The sequence below is a fragment of the Chaetomium fimeti genome (genome assembly GCF_033439085.1).
Source record: "Chaetomium fimeti strain CBS 168.71 chromosome Unknown B0H64scaffold_2, whole genome shotgun sequence".
NCBI lineage: Eukaryota > Fungi > Ascomycota > Sordariomycetes > Sordariales > Chaetomiaceae > Chaetomium > Chaetomium fimeti.
Genome location: NW_026944330.1, coordinates 2,937,101 through 2,952,247, shown reverse-complemented (window position 1 = coordinate 2,952,247; position 15,147 = coordinate 2,937,101). Strand labels below are relative to the sequence as shown.

The 15,147-nt window shown below is 56.1% G+C and overlaps 8 protein-coding genes across 8 annotated transcripts; 3 read left to right on the top strand and 5 right to left on the bottom strand.

Moving 5' to 3' along the window:
- Positions 1-32: 32 nt before the first annotated feature.
- Positions 33-1,347, bottom strand: B0H64DRAFT_91243 (uncharacterized protein). Its single transcript, XM_062808961.1, has 3 exons — positions 808-1,347; positions 403-713; positions 33-309 (listed from the first exon to the last, which is right to left on the bottom strand). Exons 1-3 carry the CDS (start codon positions 1,068-1,070, stop codon positions 119-121), a joined length of 765 nt encoding a protein of 254 aa, XP_062662623.1. The 5' UTR covers positions 1,071-1,347; the 3' UTR covers positions 33-118.
- A 101-nt stretch (positions 1,348-1,448) lies between these two features.
- On the bottom strand, positions 1,449-2,939 carry B0H64DRAFT_91251 (uncharacterized protein). Its single transcript, XM_062808962.1, has one exon. The coding sequence runs from the start codon at positions 2,770-2,772 to the stop codon at positions 1,828-1,830; it is 945 nt and encodes a 314-aa protein (XP_062662622.1). The 5' UTR covers positions 2,773-2,939; the 3' UTR covers positions 1,449-1,827.
- Positions 2,940-3,898: 959 nt separating this feature from the next.
- Positions 3,899-6,054, top strand: B0H64DRAFT_91224 (WD40-repeat-containing domain protein). The gene is made up of 5 exons (XM_062808960.1): positions 3,899-4,137; positions 4,222-4,262; positions 4,373-4,470; positions 4,558-5,209; positions 5,269-6,054. Exons 1-5 carry the CDS (start codon positions 4,094-4,096, stop codon positions 5,904-5,906), a joined length of 1,473 nt encoding a protein of 490 aa, XP_062662621.1. The 5' UTR covers positions 3,899-4,093; the 3' UTR covers positions 5,907-6,054.
- A 1,004-nt stretch (positions 6,055-7,058) lies between these two features.
- Positions 7,059-7,585, top strand: B0H64DRAFT_317014 (HRDC-like protein; the record flags this gene model as incomplete). The annotated part of the gene is made up of 2 exons (XM_062800316.1): positions 7,059-7,377; positions 7,464-7,585. 2 exons carry the CDS (start codon positions 7,059-7,061, stop codon positions 7,583-7,585), a joined length of 441 nt encoding a protein of 146 aa, XP_062662620.1.
- A 395-nt stretch (positions 7,586-7,980) lies between these two features.
- B0H64DRAFT_91161 (uncharacterized protein) lies at positions 7,981-9,340 on the bottom strand. The gene is made up of 2 exons (XM_062808959.1): positions 8,533-9,340; positions 7,981-8,471 (listed from the first exon to the last, which is right to left on the bottom strand). The coding sequence occupies exons 1-2, from the start codon at positions 9,155-9,157 to the stop codon at positions 8,110-8,112; spliced, it is 987 nt and encodes a 328-aa protein (XP_062662619.1). The 5' UTR covers positions 9,158-9,340; the 3' UTR covers positions 7,981-8,109.
- Positions 9,341-9,787: 447 nt separating this feature from the next.
- Positions 9,788-12,147, bottom strand: B0H64DRAFT_91145 (armadillo-type protein). The gene is made up of 2 exons (XM_062808958.1): positions 11,790-12,147; positions 9,788-11,735 (listed from the first exon to the last, which is right to left on the bottom strand). Exons 1-2 carry the CDS (start codon positions 12,079-12,081, stop codon positions 9,919-9,921), a joined length of 2,109 nt encoding a protein of 702 aa, XP_062662618.1. The 5' UTR covers positions 12,082-12,147; the 3' UTR covers positions 9,788-9,918.
- A 5-nt stretch (positions 12,148-12,152) lies between these two features.
- B0H64DRAFT_430178 (RWD domain-containing protein) lies at positions 12,153-13,224 on the top strand (the record flags this gene model as incomplete). Its single annotated transcript, XM_062805924.1, has 3 exons — positions 12,153-12,215; positions 12,419-12,467; positions 12,531-13,224. The coding sequence occupies 3 exons, from the start codon at positions 12,153-12,155 to the stop codon at positions 13,148-13,150; spliced, it is 732 nt and encodes a 243-aa protein (XP_062662617.1). The 3' UTR covers positions 13,151-13,224.
- B0H64DRAFT_387152 (uncharacterized protein) lies at positions 13,225-14,836 on the bottom strand. Its single transcript, XM_062803197.1, has one exon. The coding sequence runs from the start codon at positions 14,588-14,590 to the stop codon at positions 13,403-13,405; it is 1,188 nt and encodes a 395-aa protein (XP_062662616.1). The 5' UTR covers positions 14,591-14,836; the 3' UTR covers positions 13,225-13,402.
- Positions 14,837-15,147: the final 311 nt, after the last annotated feature.

The window sequence follows — 15,147 nt, the reverse complement described above, 5'->3', positions numbered from 1 at the left end:
GAAACCATACTCTTGCCGCCTCAGCCGGCAAGCAAACCGACCATAGCCGGTGAGAACGGCCAACGTAAAGCAACAAGACACAAAACAGGTAGCCACCCCTTTGACGCAAATCGGCTGCTCACAAGATCCCTAGTCCAGCCACTCCAGCGGCAACGGCGCCAACCAGCCCGGCGCATGCTGCCACCCCCGTTGGTCTCGTTGCTGCGTTGCCCTCACCCGTGCCAAAGTAGAAGCCATCGGTAGAGGTGCCGGACATGGTGCACATGCTGGGTCGAAGGCCGCCGCAGGCCTCGCTGGACAGGCTATTGCCTATTAAGCGTGGAAAGTAAGCATACTGCTCGCCACAGTCGAGGGGAGGGCAGAATAAGAAGGGAGAATACAAAATACAAAAATGCGACTTACAGATACTGGTAGCGGCGGCAGCGGCGACACTGATCCCATCCCCGGCCGCCACGGTCGTCCCGCCGCCTCCTGGGACCACGACGGTAACGGCGTACCCGGCCCCCGAGCCATCCTGGCCCGCCAGCTGCGAGGTGCAGGCCGCGTGGTTTGCGTTGCATTGGCTGATGGCCGCGGAGCAGTGGCCCGGGTTGGCGAAGTAGGTGGCGATGTAGGGGAAGGAGAAGAAGACGTTCGGAACGTAGGAGGCGGCGGTGGTGGCGGCCGCGTCGGGGGGTACGAAGTTGTCCGGCGCGGTGCCGGTGCAGACGGCGCTAAGAGAGGGAGAAAAAGAAACCGACTTGTTAGCGCGCTGTGTCCGTGTCGACGCCGGGGGCTCAGTCGGATCTGCTAGGTACGTCGACTTACTTGGTGGGGCAGCAGGCCGGGCTATCGTTGGCGTCGAGAGCGCATCGTTGTCCGTTCTGGCAGCAGACGCCGTCAAACGCGGGGCCCTGGTCGGCGCAGCTGAAGAAGTTGGCGAGGCATGCCGACTCCTGGCGTTTTGCGACAGGCGCTGCCGTCTCGACGGGCCGGAACGGCTGCATGCTGGCGCATACTGCCGATGTCCATGCAAGTATCAAGAACAGACGGCCCGGGTTCCGCCCGGAGCGTGGTTGTTTGATTCCCATCCTCTGCCCTCTTTCGGAACCAACTGTGGGGTGGAAGCGGCTGGTAACAGAAATCTGGACGGGTTGCTGCGGACGATTATGGCGCTCCGCAAGGTGGGACAGCAAGGTACGGATACGTGGTATGTATGTTACGTAGGTAGGGAGGCGGTTGGGTGCGAGCAGCTTTAGACAAATGCAATTGGGAGACAGCGGGAAGCTTGCAGCTCGATGAAAGCAGCTTCGGCTGCAGGAGCGGTGTTATTTACAAGAAACAAAAGAGAGCGGCGCGGCGCTGGGCTGCAGCTCTGCGGCACTCCAGCAATTCCTGCGACATAAAAGCGAGCGCCCTTTTTTTTTTTTGGAACAGAGCGGTGTGCTGCGCCGACTGCGACCCGAAGAAGGCCGAGAGGTTGGACAACACAGCACCGCAACGAGTCTGGCTTGGTGGGTGAGGGAAGCTTGGAAGATCTCCCTGACCAACCACAAGCCTAAAAGCTTCCCAGTGATGTCATCCGATTGCTGGCCCAGCAACCCACACACTTGGACCCTGGTTTGGTGGGCGCCAGCGGGGTAAAAATGCAACACCACGGGCCCGGGAGGGGCAGCCTTGTCGCGATCTGGCGAGGTGGAAGAACGGAACCACGTGACAAGGCATGGGAGCGACTTGTTAAGGGGTTCAGGGACATGTCCGTTTCGCTGCGCCGGGCGAAGTTCGCTGGTTGGAACATCATATTATGATGGTTGAGCGAAGGCGTACCAAGAGTTTATTAATTATGTTTCAAGGCCCTCGTAGATGACCGAGGATGGCTCGTAGCCGCAGTAATGCTGTTGGCTCGGGTGGTTTCTCCCCCGGTTTTGCTTCCTCTATCCGCCGTACCTCGGAACGAGCCTCCTCAACAAGTGAGCCTAGATCGCCCCAAACCTCATCCTGGTAGCTGGTAAGCACGCGGGACCACTGGTCAATCCAGGTCTGCCAGGCCTCGTCCATGTGAGAGGTACCCATGTGCATGGAAAGTTGGTTATCTGGCGCTCGGAGAAACTCTGGGATGAAGTTAAGCACATCATCCCATGCAATCGGTGACGATGAACCCTGGCCGGCCCGTTCCCCGAAGAGCGCCTCACGCAGCCCCGCCAGGTCGTCCAGTGCGGGGGGCTCGTTGGCATGGTCGAACACCTGGTCGAGGTCACCGTGACCAGACAGTAAGGTGGCGACGTCAACGCCGTCTCTTGCCTCCTGCTCCGCGACTGACAGTGGTACCGGTTCCAGTGTCCCTATGGCCCCGGCCGTCGGAGCACGAGGGACAGCCGACTGCCAAGCGTTTTCCATGCTGCTTGGTTCTGAGAGCATTGGTGCGCTTCCACTATCCAGAAAGGCGGAAAAAGATGCCTCCTCTTGGGCAATGTGCTCCTGCGCCTGCCCCATCCTCATCGCAGCGCCTCTTTGGGCGTTGGGCCGCAGCTGCACGGAGCTCTCGCCTGCCCTGGCTAGGGCCTTGCTGACCCGCGACGAATCCCCCTTTTCATGACTGGCACCGAGGCCTTCTCCTGGCGGCCCCGATAGCAAGAAAGATGCCGCGGATTGGGCCATCCGAGGCAGCGATGTCCCGGCGGATTTTGTTCTATCCGTAGTATGGCTGGGAGCCTCGTCCGAACTGGCACCAGCACCGTCAGCCTTGCCTTTGCCTTTGTCTTTGGACTCCGCCCTCGAAGCATCGCCGTCCATCGTGGCTACCTATCTAGGCAAGCGTGAGCGCGACTCGGCGATATGACCAATGGGGGCTGAGTAGGGCTCGAGGATGGTAGCCTCTACTCGACCGTTGTTAACGAGCGAGGTCCACGTTGCGGGCCGATGAGTTGCATGTGAATGGTGCAATACGATTCGGTTGGGAGACTGAGCGTTGCTGCCCGGTGGGAATTCCCAATCAAAAACCCCCGAAGAGAGTTGACCCCGACTCCAATAGGTTACTGGGAGGTTGTCACTAGCAGGCCGGGGCTGTACTTGGTCGGGACGGTCCAAATGGGTGGAAGGCAATGAAAGCTTGGTTTTGTCGGTTGTTTTAGTTAGGAGACGGGGTAGATAAATAAATAGTTGGGTGCGGCAACAAAATTGAATGAATACCTCGGGTCCTCCCGAGGCACGAGGTCCACATGACGGACGGGCAGCTTCGACCTGAGCACTTGAAGAACGCTCTCAAAGGTGTTTCAGAGGCCAGAGCCAGGTTAGGCACCTTGGGTTTCCCACTGATTCCATTGTGGGCCCGGGGGCGAACTGCTTAAAGCGGGGACCCTCCGGTGCTGAGGGAGGTCGCTGGCTGCCCGGATGGATGCCCGCACACTGTGCGCCCGTGCTCTGGGCACTCCATTTGGCCCCAACCCAGCAGTCTGGCCCATTTGGGCGCACCGAACTAACTGTACTGCGTCAAAGCCCATTGCTTGCGCCAACACTGGCTCCCGTCATTTCTAGCTCAACCTGCTTCCATCAACATTCGTGCTCATTCAGCTACACCACAGTTGGCCACGGCCCAAGTGCATCCCATACTTCACGTACGTCCTGTTTTGGAAGCGCCTGCCCCGCACCTGCCCATGTATGGACGTACTGAGACCAAGCTTACTGCTAGGGTCGGCCATCGTCTCTTTTTGCCTTCATTTTTGATCGTCGCTCCATTCTCCAACTCCCGTCCAGGTGGCACAGTCGCTTCCCGCCTTCTTCCCCGCCGTCCATCACCACGAGCCTCAGCTCTTAGCTCTTTTTATTCGGATCCTGCCTTCCCGAAACCCGCATCACGTCCACCTGCATTGTGCTCGCTCTGCGCAGCTCCCACGGACCCCAGGCACAAGTGTCGAACCCCGCCTTCGTCCCGCCGCCGCCGCCGCCGCCGCGACACACTGAACTGATACCTCGGGGACCCCTCCTTTACCTTGGACTTCGATTTTACAACGTCACTCCCGGTTTAGTCGCCGCCCCGGCTTCGTTTCTCTTTTTTTTTTTTTTAGCAGCAGTTGTTGGTAGAGGCGGACCCTTGCCGCTCCGCCAGATTGTCAAGATGGTGGACGCAGAAGCGAACGTACCAACATGGAAGTTCACCCAGTAAGCCCATGTTTTTTTTTGTCATATCTCCTCAGCTACGCAAAGTGCGCCGTGTTATGCCATAATCTAATCACGAGATCACAGGTGCTTCGGTGATAAGGGAGATGTGGAGGACATCACAGAAGGTACGACAGGACGCCCCCGCGGTTCGCCCAAGTCTCCTACGTCGAATTCAATGCCGGAACATAATGGCTCCATCTTTCCATGGTGCTGTACTGACTCCAGTTACCTCCAGCCGATATTATCTCCACTGTCGAGTTCGACCACACGGGCAACTATCTAGCAACGGGTGATAAGGGCGGCCGTGTGGTTCTGTTTGAGCGTAATGAGACAGTCAGTTGGAAATCCATGCCCATCACCTCGCCTTCTCCCAACAGCCCCCTTTCCCTACGCCGCAACCCTTGCTGATGCCCCGGGCAGAAAAAGACTTGCGAGTACAAGTTCCACACTGAGTTCCAGTCGCACGAGCCCGAGTTCGATTATCTCAAATCGCTGGAGATAGAGGAGAAGATCAACAAGATCAAGTGGTGTCGGCGACAAAACGCCTCTCACTATCTTTTGTCGACAAACGATAAGACCATCAAGCTCTGGAAGGTGTTTGAGAAGTCCCTCAAGGTTGTGGCGGAAAACAACCTGTCCCACGACCTCACCCCGGCAAACATAGCTGGTGGAGGCGGGGCCCCCCGGTCGCTTCCCGGCGCCCATTTCCGCAACGCCAGCGACCTAAAGCTCCCGCGGATGACCCACCACGATACCGTGGTGGCCGCTGTTCCCCGACGGACGTATGCTAATGCCCATGCGTACCACATAAACAGCATCTCGGTGAACAGCGACGGAGAGACATTCATCAGCAGTGATGACTTGCGCATCAACCTGTGGAACCTCAACATCCAAGACCAGAGTTTCAACATTGTCGACATTAAGCCGGCAAACATGGAAGAGCTGACCGAGGTGATCACCGCGGCCGAGTTCCACCCGATGAGCTGCAACTGGTTCATGTACGCGAGTTCCAAGGGGACCATCAAGCTGGCCGACATGCGGCAGAGCGCCCTGTGTGACCAACATGCCAAGAGTGAGTGCTCCTGCAAGCCCTCCGCCCGGTATGTGAGGTAGTAGCTAACCTAGCCGCAGTGTTCGAGCAGGAAGAAGACCCCTCTTCGAGGTCGTTCTTCTCTGAGATCATCTCGTCCATCTCGGATGTCCGCTTCTCGTACGATGGCCGTTACATCCTCTCGCGCGATTACCTGACGGTCAAGATCTGGGACGTGAACATGGAAAGACAACCCATCAAGACCATCCCGATTCACGAGCACCTTAGGCCAAGGCTCTGTGACACGTATGAGAACGACAGCATATTTGACAAGTTCGAGGTGGTATTTTCTGGCGATGGCAAGAACGTCATGACGGGAAGTTACAACAACAACTTCATGATCTACCCATCAGACCCTGAGCAGGAGGTGGAAGTAGTACTCCAGGCCGATAAGTCGGCTTTCAAGGCTAAGAAGGTTGGGGTGCCGACACCCATCAACTCGGCCACGAGCCCAACTGCGAACGGGAAGAAGGGTGGCTCACGGGCGGGGAGCCCAGCGGCGCCAGGACAAGGCCAGAGGATGCGGAAGGAAACTGATGCCGACCAGATCGACTTCAACAAGAAAATCCTGCACATGAGCTGGCATCCCTTTGAAGACAGCATTGCGATTGCGGCGACAAATAATGTGAGAGCCAACTTCAGGCCGATGAGCCATTCTGGGCAGTTTACAGTCCGCTAACACGATGCTCTAGCTCTTCGTCTTCTCTGCCTTGTAGAGAGATACTCACTCTACATCACAGAGGAGAGAGGCGTTTCTGTGCGACGCTCTCTGACTTGACTACAGTGCTGTAGAGGCTAAGGCATCCTGACATATCCTGGCTTTCATCAAGACGGCGCTGCGACACTTGACACTTGACCTCTCGTGTCTATTCCTCCCCAGCTTCAACGTTTCGGGAAGCAGCAGTGCGCAATTGGCGAGGGGGCCAGACGGGAAAACCCGGTAAAGCCGGATGAGAAACACAATCAAGGAGGAAGATGAGCACGGGTCTGACACAGTGCGCCTGTTATTGGAGGCAGCTGGTTAGGCGGGCGGCTTTCGTTCCTCGTCAGGATGTCGGACATGGTCATCATCATGTACCTTGGCCCCAGACATTGTCGCATAGGGCAGGACTCGCAGAGGGCAAGATAGCAAGGACGCTAGAGGTAGCATGCATTCCACGGGGTGCTATGGCCGCAATGCAACCTATTAATGAAGCTTGGGGGTTGTTCTCCCTCCCCTATGTGGTATGGGGGCCGGACATGGTCTGCGCTAACCCGAGTACCTTATGCAAGCACGAATACCTAGTATGCTATTAAGTCGTAGTTCGCTTCACGGGAGAACCGCATCGACACTCGTGGGAAAAGAGTCACATGGCCTTTGTGTGGTGAGACTCCCGCTTCTCACCAACGACCTTGTTCCATTTGACCCCCACCATGCCCACGTTGAGCCGCAATGCCCCGCCGACAAGGGACATGGCCGATCCCCGCAGTGACGAAGCCTCGACCGCATACCCTGATCCACAGTTTGCGTGCGACTATTTGGGCGCCCGCACTGTGAGAACGACAAAGGGCCCAGTGACCCGAGTTGTCAGCGAACAACCTGCAAAGCTCAATCCGCACACACCACACGAGAGCTTCAACCTCTTATCTCGACCACCCACCGAAGAGAAACCTGCTCGATTGATTGCCCATACCTCGCGAACGACAAAGTCATTTATCCCTAAACCCTACGCACGCCCCGGTGAAAGCCCCAATCGAGAGAGCGCGGCCAGTGCCGAACACCGACAAATCTCCCATTCACCAACCATCGAACCGACCCTTCTCTAGCGATCCATCTCCCATCAAACTAAACATGTCGGACCAGAACCACGCGCCCACGTCGCGGTCCAAGCCGCCGCCGCCCGGCGAGGAGGAGGCGGGCGCGGTGCTCAAGCTGGGCGAGTTCGAGGGCGTCGACACGCTGACGCTGTCGGAGGCGTCGCTGGTCATCGACGCGCTGATCCTGAAGCGCCGCAAGGACCGCAAGGACCGCAACGAGACCGACGTGCTCAACAAGACGCTCGACTACCTCGACGCCTTCGCCCGCTTCAAGGAGAAGGAGAACGTCGAGGCCGTCGAGCGCCTGCTGAGCTCGCATAAGGAGCTGACCAAGTTCGAGAGGGCGCATATCGGTTGGTTTGCTCTTTTTTTGTTTTCGTCTATCTTATCTATTCCCGAGGATGCGGTGCAGAGGTCTGACTGGGTTCGTGGCTTTTAGGCTCCCTCTGCTGCGACAACGCCGATGAGTGCAAAACGATGATCCCTTCGCTCGCCGATAAGATTTCCGACGAGGACCTTCAAGAGCTGCTGGATGAGATGGCCAAGCTCATGAGCAGTTGAACTGCCTGGATATGAAATTTGTCGTGTTGCGGATGTCTGGAGATGCTGGCTCCTTCGCGATGTTGGAAGGGCAATGATTACAGCTTCCTGTGGCTGTAATGTTTTGGGTTTATGGCCAGGGTCGGAAGGAAGGGTCTTTTTTTCATCTGCATATCGCTACTTTCTCGGAGATATGGTCGAAGAGGCAGAGACGAATCTGCATGGCATATGGCACGGCGCATGAAGGTCTAGAGGAGTTAGGTTTGTTCTGTTCTTCTGCATGGTAAGACCCGAGCAGTCTCGGGATCTATTCTGGCACGGGTCCTATATACGCGAATCTCGTTTTAAATCTCCTTCGGGGTTAAGATCCTTAATTAACACTCGAGGTTTTAGTCCCTTTACCTCCCAAATTAACCAACGCCGCCTTCTATGGTATCATACCGAACATGACCCTAACATCCCCATCTTCTCCTGGAACAACCCCCCTCCACAAATACATGAAAACCAGTCACAAACCGCAATCCACCGCTTCCCTTGGCCAGCCCCTACAGCTGTACATTCTGGAACCTTGTCCAGCTGTTCACGTAAGTTCTAGTTTCTCGCTCTTGCTCCGTCGAATTGAGTGTCGCCCTCGGCACAGCATCTGCCTCCTTCACTTCAGGTTCGGAGCCGGGCTTGGCTCCTTCGTTTCCTTCCCCTGACTTAGTCACGTCTCCATGGACCAAGGTTGAGTCAGGCTCTGAAGGGCTTGACGGGAGTCCTGATCCCCATGAGCTGCCGGGCGTGAGAGGGCTAACAATGCCGCTGTGTGCACCATGCCTCACTGTGCTCCGGCGAGGGCCATGGGTGAGCGGGCCATGGGTGAGCGGACTGAAGCCCAGCATGCTGTCCGCTTTTGCCATCCGTCCTGCGCAAGACATGTTAACTCCCATGATCTTCTCGGCAAAGACTCCAAGGGCCGCTCATACCTTCTGTTCGATCAAAGACACTGCCAGGACCGCTGTGTGCCATGGGATTGAAAATAGACTCCAACCCTGGCGGGATCTGTTCGTCACCCAGCCCTCTTGAAGAGGGAAGCCTCTCCGTGTGATCGCTTCTCTCCCTTTTCTTCCGCCGCCGTCGGCCCCACCACATGCATGCGACAAGCGCGACAAATATGACGACAATACCGCAACCAACCACGATGCCGGCGAGGGTATTGATCGGGATGCTCAACCCATCGCCACTGCCTTGGTCAATGTTGGCGGTTGACGTGGAAGAGATGGTGGGTGGTGATGGTGCGCTTGCACCTGGAACCGGTGTTGATGTTGAGGAGAATGGGGATGGTGAGAGTGAGGTTGAGGATGGCGATAGTGAAGTCGAGGTCACTGCTCTAGTCACAGTCAATGTCTTGGTGACCGATATGTATGCAGTGCTGCTGTCAGAATGGCCGCGAGCCTGAGGAGGGCAGCCGATAGGGGTATTTTGGCAAGGATTGACACGGCAGCAGCCGCTATAGAATGGAGTCGTCCATGTACAGATGTACCAAAGGTACCCGCTATTTGTCTCGCAGACCCTGCTTGTGGTGTCGATAGCTGTCTCCGCCGGCGTCATGGCGATACGAATTTCTCGCGCCAATCCTTCACACTCCACCTACGATCAACTCCACTGTCGGAAAACTCGGTAAGTCCGGTGATTGTGCAATAGTTTCGGGGACTGGTGGAAGCGGTATCCTAGGGCGGAGGGGACATTTAGATAGGAAACAAAATCGAGAGCGCGCCACGACAACCCGATCATGGCTCCCAAGGTTGCTGAGATCGTGGTAGGGCCCATTTGAGATTTAGAATGGGAAATTGAACTTTGTGCCTCCATTGTGCGAGTACAACTGCTCAGATGGAAAGCACCGTGCTTAATCACAGTACACGAAGAACCATGCAGGTGGTTCTTGCCTTCTCTGTCCAACTTAACGAATCTGAATGAGGGGAATCACTTCTAAGTTCAACTTCCCCAGACATTGGCCACCAAAGACTGCTTATGGGATCCCATGTGTGCTGGTCCTGTTGAATACAATTCTCGGTGAGAAGTGGGGTTGTTGGAGAGCCGTTCAACACCATGATACAGATACACGCAAAATGCGGTCATCCATGCACGATAGGAACATAGGATAGGGCGGGCATGGCCGATCAAGTTGAGAATCAATTTCCCTGGAGCCCAGGCTCGGAAACAGTACGTGTTGACAGCTAACGGGACTAGAAAATGCCAGGGATCCTACTGTCTCTCCGGCCGTGAACTTTCCCAACCGCTTGCTCTCTGTTCGACACTACCATCTCCGCTGAGCGCATTTTCTCCCCCGACACAATTCGTCCAATACCTCCCTACAACTTCCCAAGAAGCAACTTTGCTCCTTGATTCCCGCCGGACTTGCTCTTGTCCAATTGTGTTCCTTTGCCTTTCGACTTCGACTTCTTGCCATTTGCCGCTGGGGTCTGGCTCGCCACTTCCCTGGTTGCCGCCGACGACTCGAGCGCCTTCTTGTCCGAGCGAAGGACCTTCAGCAACTCCGTCGTGGAAGAGAAGTCAGGAGCCTCCAACAAACCCAGCACGACGAAGGAACTTGGCCCCGTCGCCCACTGCACAATGTGCTCCTTGATGATCGGGTAGAGAATGTCGGCGAAGTTGAGTGGGGGGTCGACTCTCTTGACGGCGCCCGCCGCTTTGTCAAACCTGCCGCCGGCAATCAAGGTCTTGAACATTTTGCCCCCGTGCGGCGTTTGAGAAATGTGAGGCGGAGGGGGGTAGAGGGGATCCGCGTCCTCGGACTGCGCCAGCGCTGGGTTGCCAGCTGCTGTCGAGGCCACGGCCTCCAAGGCAGCATTCTTATCGCCGGTCGCCGATAACAAGACGTCGGTAACAAATTGACATCCGAACGAAGTGGCCACGAGGTCCGCTGGGGAGGTCGCAACTGCCGCAAGTAGGGGAGGTGACATGGCCGTCACCAACTCCTTGCGCCGGACATCGGCATCCTTCTTACTCGTCTTCTTGCGAATCTCGTGGATCTCGGCGAGAAGCTCCAAGTCATACGCATGGCTAGCTGGGAACAGTGACTTGGATTGTCCTTCGAAGAGGTAACACACCGTTATGCGAGCGTTGAGGTCGTTGGCGAGGAAAACAATATTTTCAATGTCCTTCTCCTCGTTCTTCCCGAGGATCTCCGGAAATATTGTCTTCGAGGTTAATACGGTATCGTCGATGACGTCGTAGGCAGCCAGGAGGATCATATGACCGTTGGGGTCGCCGCACATGAGCTGGAAGGTGTCCTTATATGTCTTGATGATTTGCTTCCTGTCCTTTGCGGTTCCGTTGGCCAACAGCAAGCACACCAGGCGGGCTCCTGACTTGGTGAAGGCCATATTCTTCAGCAGGTCGCCGTTCTCGTCCTCCTTGACCGTCTCGACAAACTCCTTGAGCTCCTCGCTCTCGGACTTGAGATTGAGGAAATATTGCAGCATGGCGTCGTGGAGCATCGTGAAGCCCGTCATTTTCTTCTGAATGAGGCCGTTGGTCATGTCGAAAAGGTACTTCATCACGGGTCCCCGTTTGCTCGGCTCATCGGCAAGGATTTTGCGCAGATCCGCTGTTACCTCGACGCCTTTCTCGAGCTTGAATAAGGAGAATTCGGGGCCGTACCACTCTCGTAGCAGGTGGGCCTTTTGCTCCTTCGTTGCTACTCCGCGATAGATGTCGTCCAGGATCCAGGACGCCTCGGCGTGGTTGATAAGCTTCCGTACCTTGCCGTATAATTCCGGGACGATAATGTCTCTGATCTCGTTGTCATTCTGAACAAGAAGTTTCCCGATGAGAAACTTGGCGTATCTGCTTTCGGCAAGCTGGGCGTAGGTGCCTTGGAGCTCCTTGGCGATCTGCTTCCGCTGGGTCGGGGTTGAGTACTTTATGGCGGTCTGGACGGCGCGGACGGCGTCGTGTTTAAGTACAAACTCCTTGATGCGCCCGGTGATGATGCCGTACAATTCGTCCACGAGCTGTTGGCGCTCCTCCTTAGGCACATGCGACTTCCGGCGCAGTTTTTCCCACAGCTTCTTCGTCCGGTGCACCTCGTCCGCCAATGGTTTCGCAGCCTTGCGTTCCTGCGCCAATTGTTTTTGTTTTGCGTGCGCTTCGCGAGAGGTTTGGGCTGGAAAGGTGTCAGAGCAAGAATCTACCAGGTGTCAAATGGAGAAAAACGAACTTCGTTCAGCCCCATTCGGTTGCCCAAAGGCCCGCCCATTCTCTTTGGCGTTCGCCGGCCCTCGGGAAGGCTTAGCATCGCTCAATTCGGCACCGCCGTCGCCCGAGTCAGAAAACCCGCTGCCATCGCTGCCATCGTTGTCCGAAGCCATGTCCTCATCCTCATCGAATCTCTGGCGCTTGGGCGCGGTTACGGTCTTTGCCTTTTTGGCGCGGTTGCCGTCATTGTGCTTATCGCTCGAAGATGACTTTCTTTTCGCCGAGGCGCCAAATGTTGAGTGTTTGGGAGCCATTGTGGGATATTTCCAGATACTATGCTCTAGAACAATGCGTCGCAAATCCACGGGCCAGGAACGGCTTCACCATGCAGGTTGCTCTGATTTTTTTTCTGGGGCTCTCAGAGGCGGACCCCTGTTTCTGCCGGGCGGTGAGGCGTGCAGGAGCCGGGGTTCGTGCCAACCCCACCAAAACTCTCCCCTGGGGCTTGGCTGCCCCTCCCTCGGTTTTGGTTGTCGGGTGTACTGCGTAAAGCTTCCTCTGGAGAATTGCGTGTTGGTATCAGACTTGACGGGGCGTGCTTATTTGTTTTCGTCTCTCCACGACAACGTTACTATGGGGCGTGAGGAACAGGTTGAGGAACGGGAAGTTCTAGACTCCATCTTCCCCGAGGAAATCACAGGTATGACCGACCCAGTTCGCAAGACAATGTGTGATGACGGGCTGATCGGTTTTTTGTCTGCAGATATATCAGAGACCGAGTATCGGATAGCAATCAGCCTTGATCTCCTCGACGATGAATCCGAGCCACCAGTCATCCTACTCACGGTGCGGTACCCGGAGGATTACCCAGACAAAGCACCTCTATTGGAGTTAGCCGCGCCTCAAAACTCAACCCCCCATGAATACCTGAACATCGCCGAGGACAAGGATCAGTTGCTACAGGACTTGGAAGCGGTGGTTGAGGAAAATATCGGTATGGCCATGGTATTCACTTTGGTGTCAGCCGTGAAGGAAGCTGCCGAGCAATTAGTGGAGGAGCGTAAAGCAGCCGCCGCGAAGGTGCAAGAAGAAGCTGCCCTCGCGGCTGAACGAGAGGAAAACAAGAAGTTCCACGGCACTCCCGTCAACCGCGAAACGTTCCTAAGTTGGAGAGAGGGTTTCCTGAAGGAAATGGAGGAGATTCGAATTCGGGAGGAGGAAGAGAGGGCGGCAGAACTGAAGAAAGCCAGGATAAAAGAGCCGACGAAGCTCACAGGGAAGCAGCTGTGGGAGCGGGGCCTTGCCACGGCTGGCCAGGAAGAAAACGATGAGGATGGCGTGCCGACCGATGATGTACAAAAACTCAAAGTCGGTGATAATTAAGTTTACCTGTCGCGCTTAGAGGGCCGGCTAGGGGGCCCAGGGCGGGTTCACCATCAACCACAGGTTCTAAAAAGCTTTCTAACATATGTGACGACCGGCAAAAAGGTTTCTGGCACACACACTGCCTATACTTTAAAACATCAACAATAATTTTCCATCCTAACGCCTGGGCACGCCGCAAATTCGGCGGACATGTAACCGGTCCCCATCACCAGGTGGGCCCTCGACATGCAAGAAAGGAATAGGAACACATCACTTCATTTCCGTATCCTCGTCGTCATCTAGACCTTCCCACTCCTCGTCGTCAGTATCCTCCCATGCGTCGCCATCCTCGCCGTCTTCGGCCCCTTCGCCAAGTTCGCTCTTGATGGAGTTGAGCAAATCTTGCGCGTGCTCCCCTAGCCTCTCGTCTTCGTATTCCTCCTGTTTGAAGACTTTGAGGCATTGCGTAAGCCATTTCCTCGATGACCGCCAGAAGGCTTTCCAAGTCTCAACGTCTGAAGCCTGCCCCTGGGTCTTTAATGTCTCGCCCGAGATATACTTGGCGTACCCGCCAAGATACAACACCTCCACACTCCGATCGTCTTCAGCTATGAGGCGCTCGGTGACATCCACCGCTTCCTTCTCCATACCGACCTCGATCAGGAGCCTAACGAGACTAACTCGCGACGGGAAGGGCGGTACGGCAGGGTCCTCAGGCGCAAGGTCGCTCCACAACCCCAACCCTCGCTTCAGAGCCTCCTGTGCCTCCTCCGTCCTATTTTGCGAGATGCGAACATTGGCAACGGTCTGCCACGTCTCGGCGGATTCGGGGGCGAGCATCGTCGCCTCGGTGATGAGCGTCTCGCATCGCTGTTCAGCGTCCTCCTCCCAGCTTAGATCGGTCATGTAGACTTCCACCACGGCGCAGAGTGTCTCGGCAAGCCGTTTCCGCTTCTCAGCTATAATCGCCTCCTGTGCGTCGCGCGTCAAGGGCCGAGATTCGAGTGATTCCGTGAGCGTCTGGATTTGGGAGCGCAAGGCGGCGGCCCCTCGCTCAAACCACGAGACACTGTCTTGGCCGCCGTCATCGCTAAGCTGCGCTAGCCACAGGAACTTCTCGGGTCCACCACCAATGTCCTCCGGGAGGGAGCCGTCCTCGTCGACCTTTACGGCGGCAGCGAAGAATGCGCGCGCGGTGTCAACCTCGCCCAGTTCGACATGAATCTGGCCAAGAAGTGACAGGGCCGCGCCGGCTTGCCTCCCACCTTCTCCAATGTGTTCGTAAGCGACAAGCGCTATCCTTGCTGCGGTCTCGGGGTCGCCTTCTTCAAGGGAAGCGGTTGCTTGGGCGAGGAGCTCTCGTGGATTGACATTTGCAGGTTGTGTAGCGGCTGCCTTGGCTCGGGCTCGATCCCTCGCCTTGTCCTTGGATTTCTTTTTGGGTTTCGTCGGTGCCATCTTGTTGGGGTCGACCCGGTTCAAGATGGGGGGCGACTGGTTGAGAATGCGACTTGTCCCGCCAAAGTTTAAAGGTCAAATCCACCACCTGGAAATTTGGGCCTTATCGTGGGCATCTCGGGCTTATCGACAGGAAACTTTACCCCACGAAAGCCTGTGTGGGGCCTGTAATGAATCGACGCAGGTTACGGTGCCGGGGTGCCGGGAGCCGGCTCGATTTACAAGTAAGCTCCTCTCTCAACGCCCAAAGACGGCCAGACGGTGCGCTTCCTTCGGCCGAGAACTGAGCAGTCAAAAATAATGAGATACGTAGAAAAAGCATGTATGCCTTAAGCTTATATACTGAGAGTACGACTTGTTCTGAAAATCAAGTCTATGTCTTTGATCGCAGCGCCCAGCACGGCACCCCGCTTGGAACTCTTTGTCGCCAAGCATGGAGTTCAATTAAGGTTTTGCGAGGGACCGTGAACTCCTGGTGTCTCGAGACACAAGTCCATCCAGGTAACGAACCGCAAACATAAGGAATGCGCAGGCGATAGCTACTTATCGATCCGAGT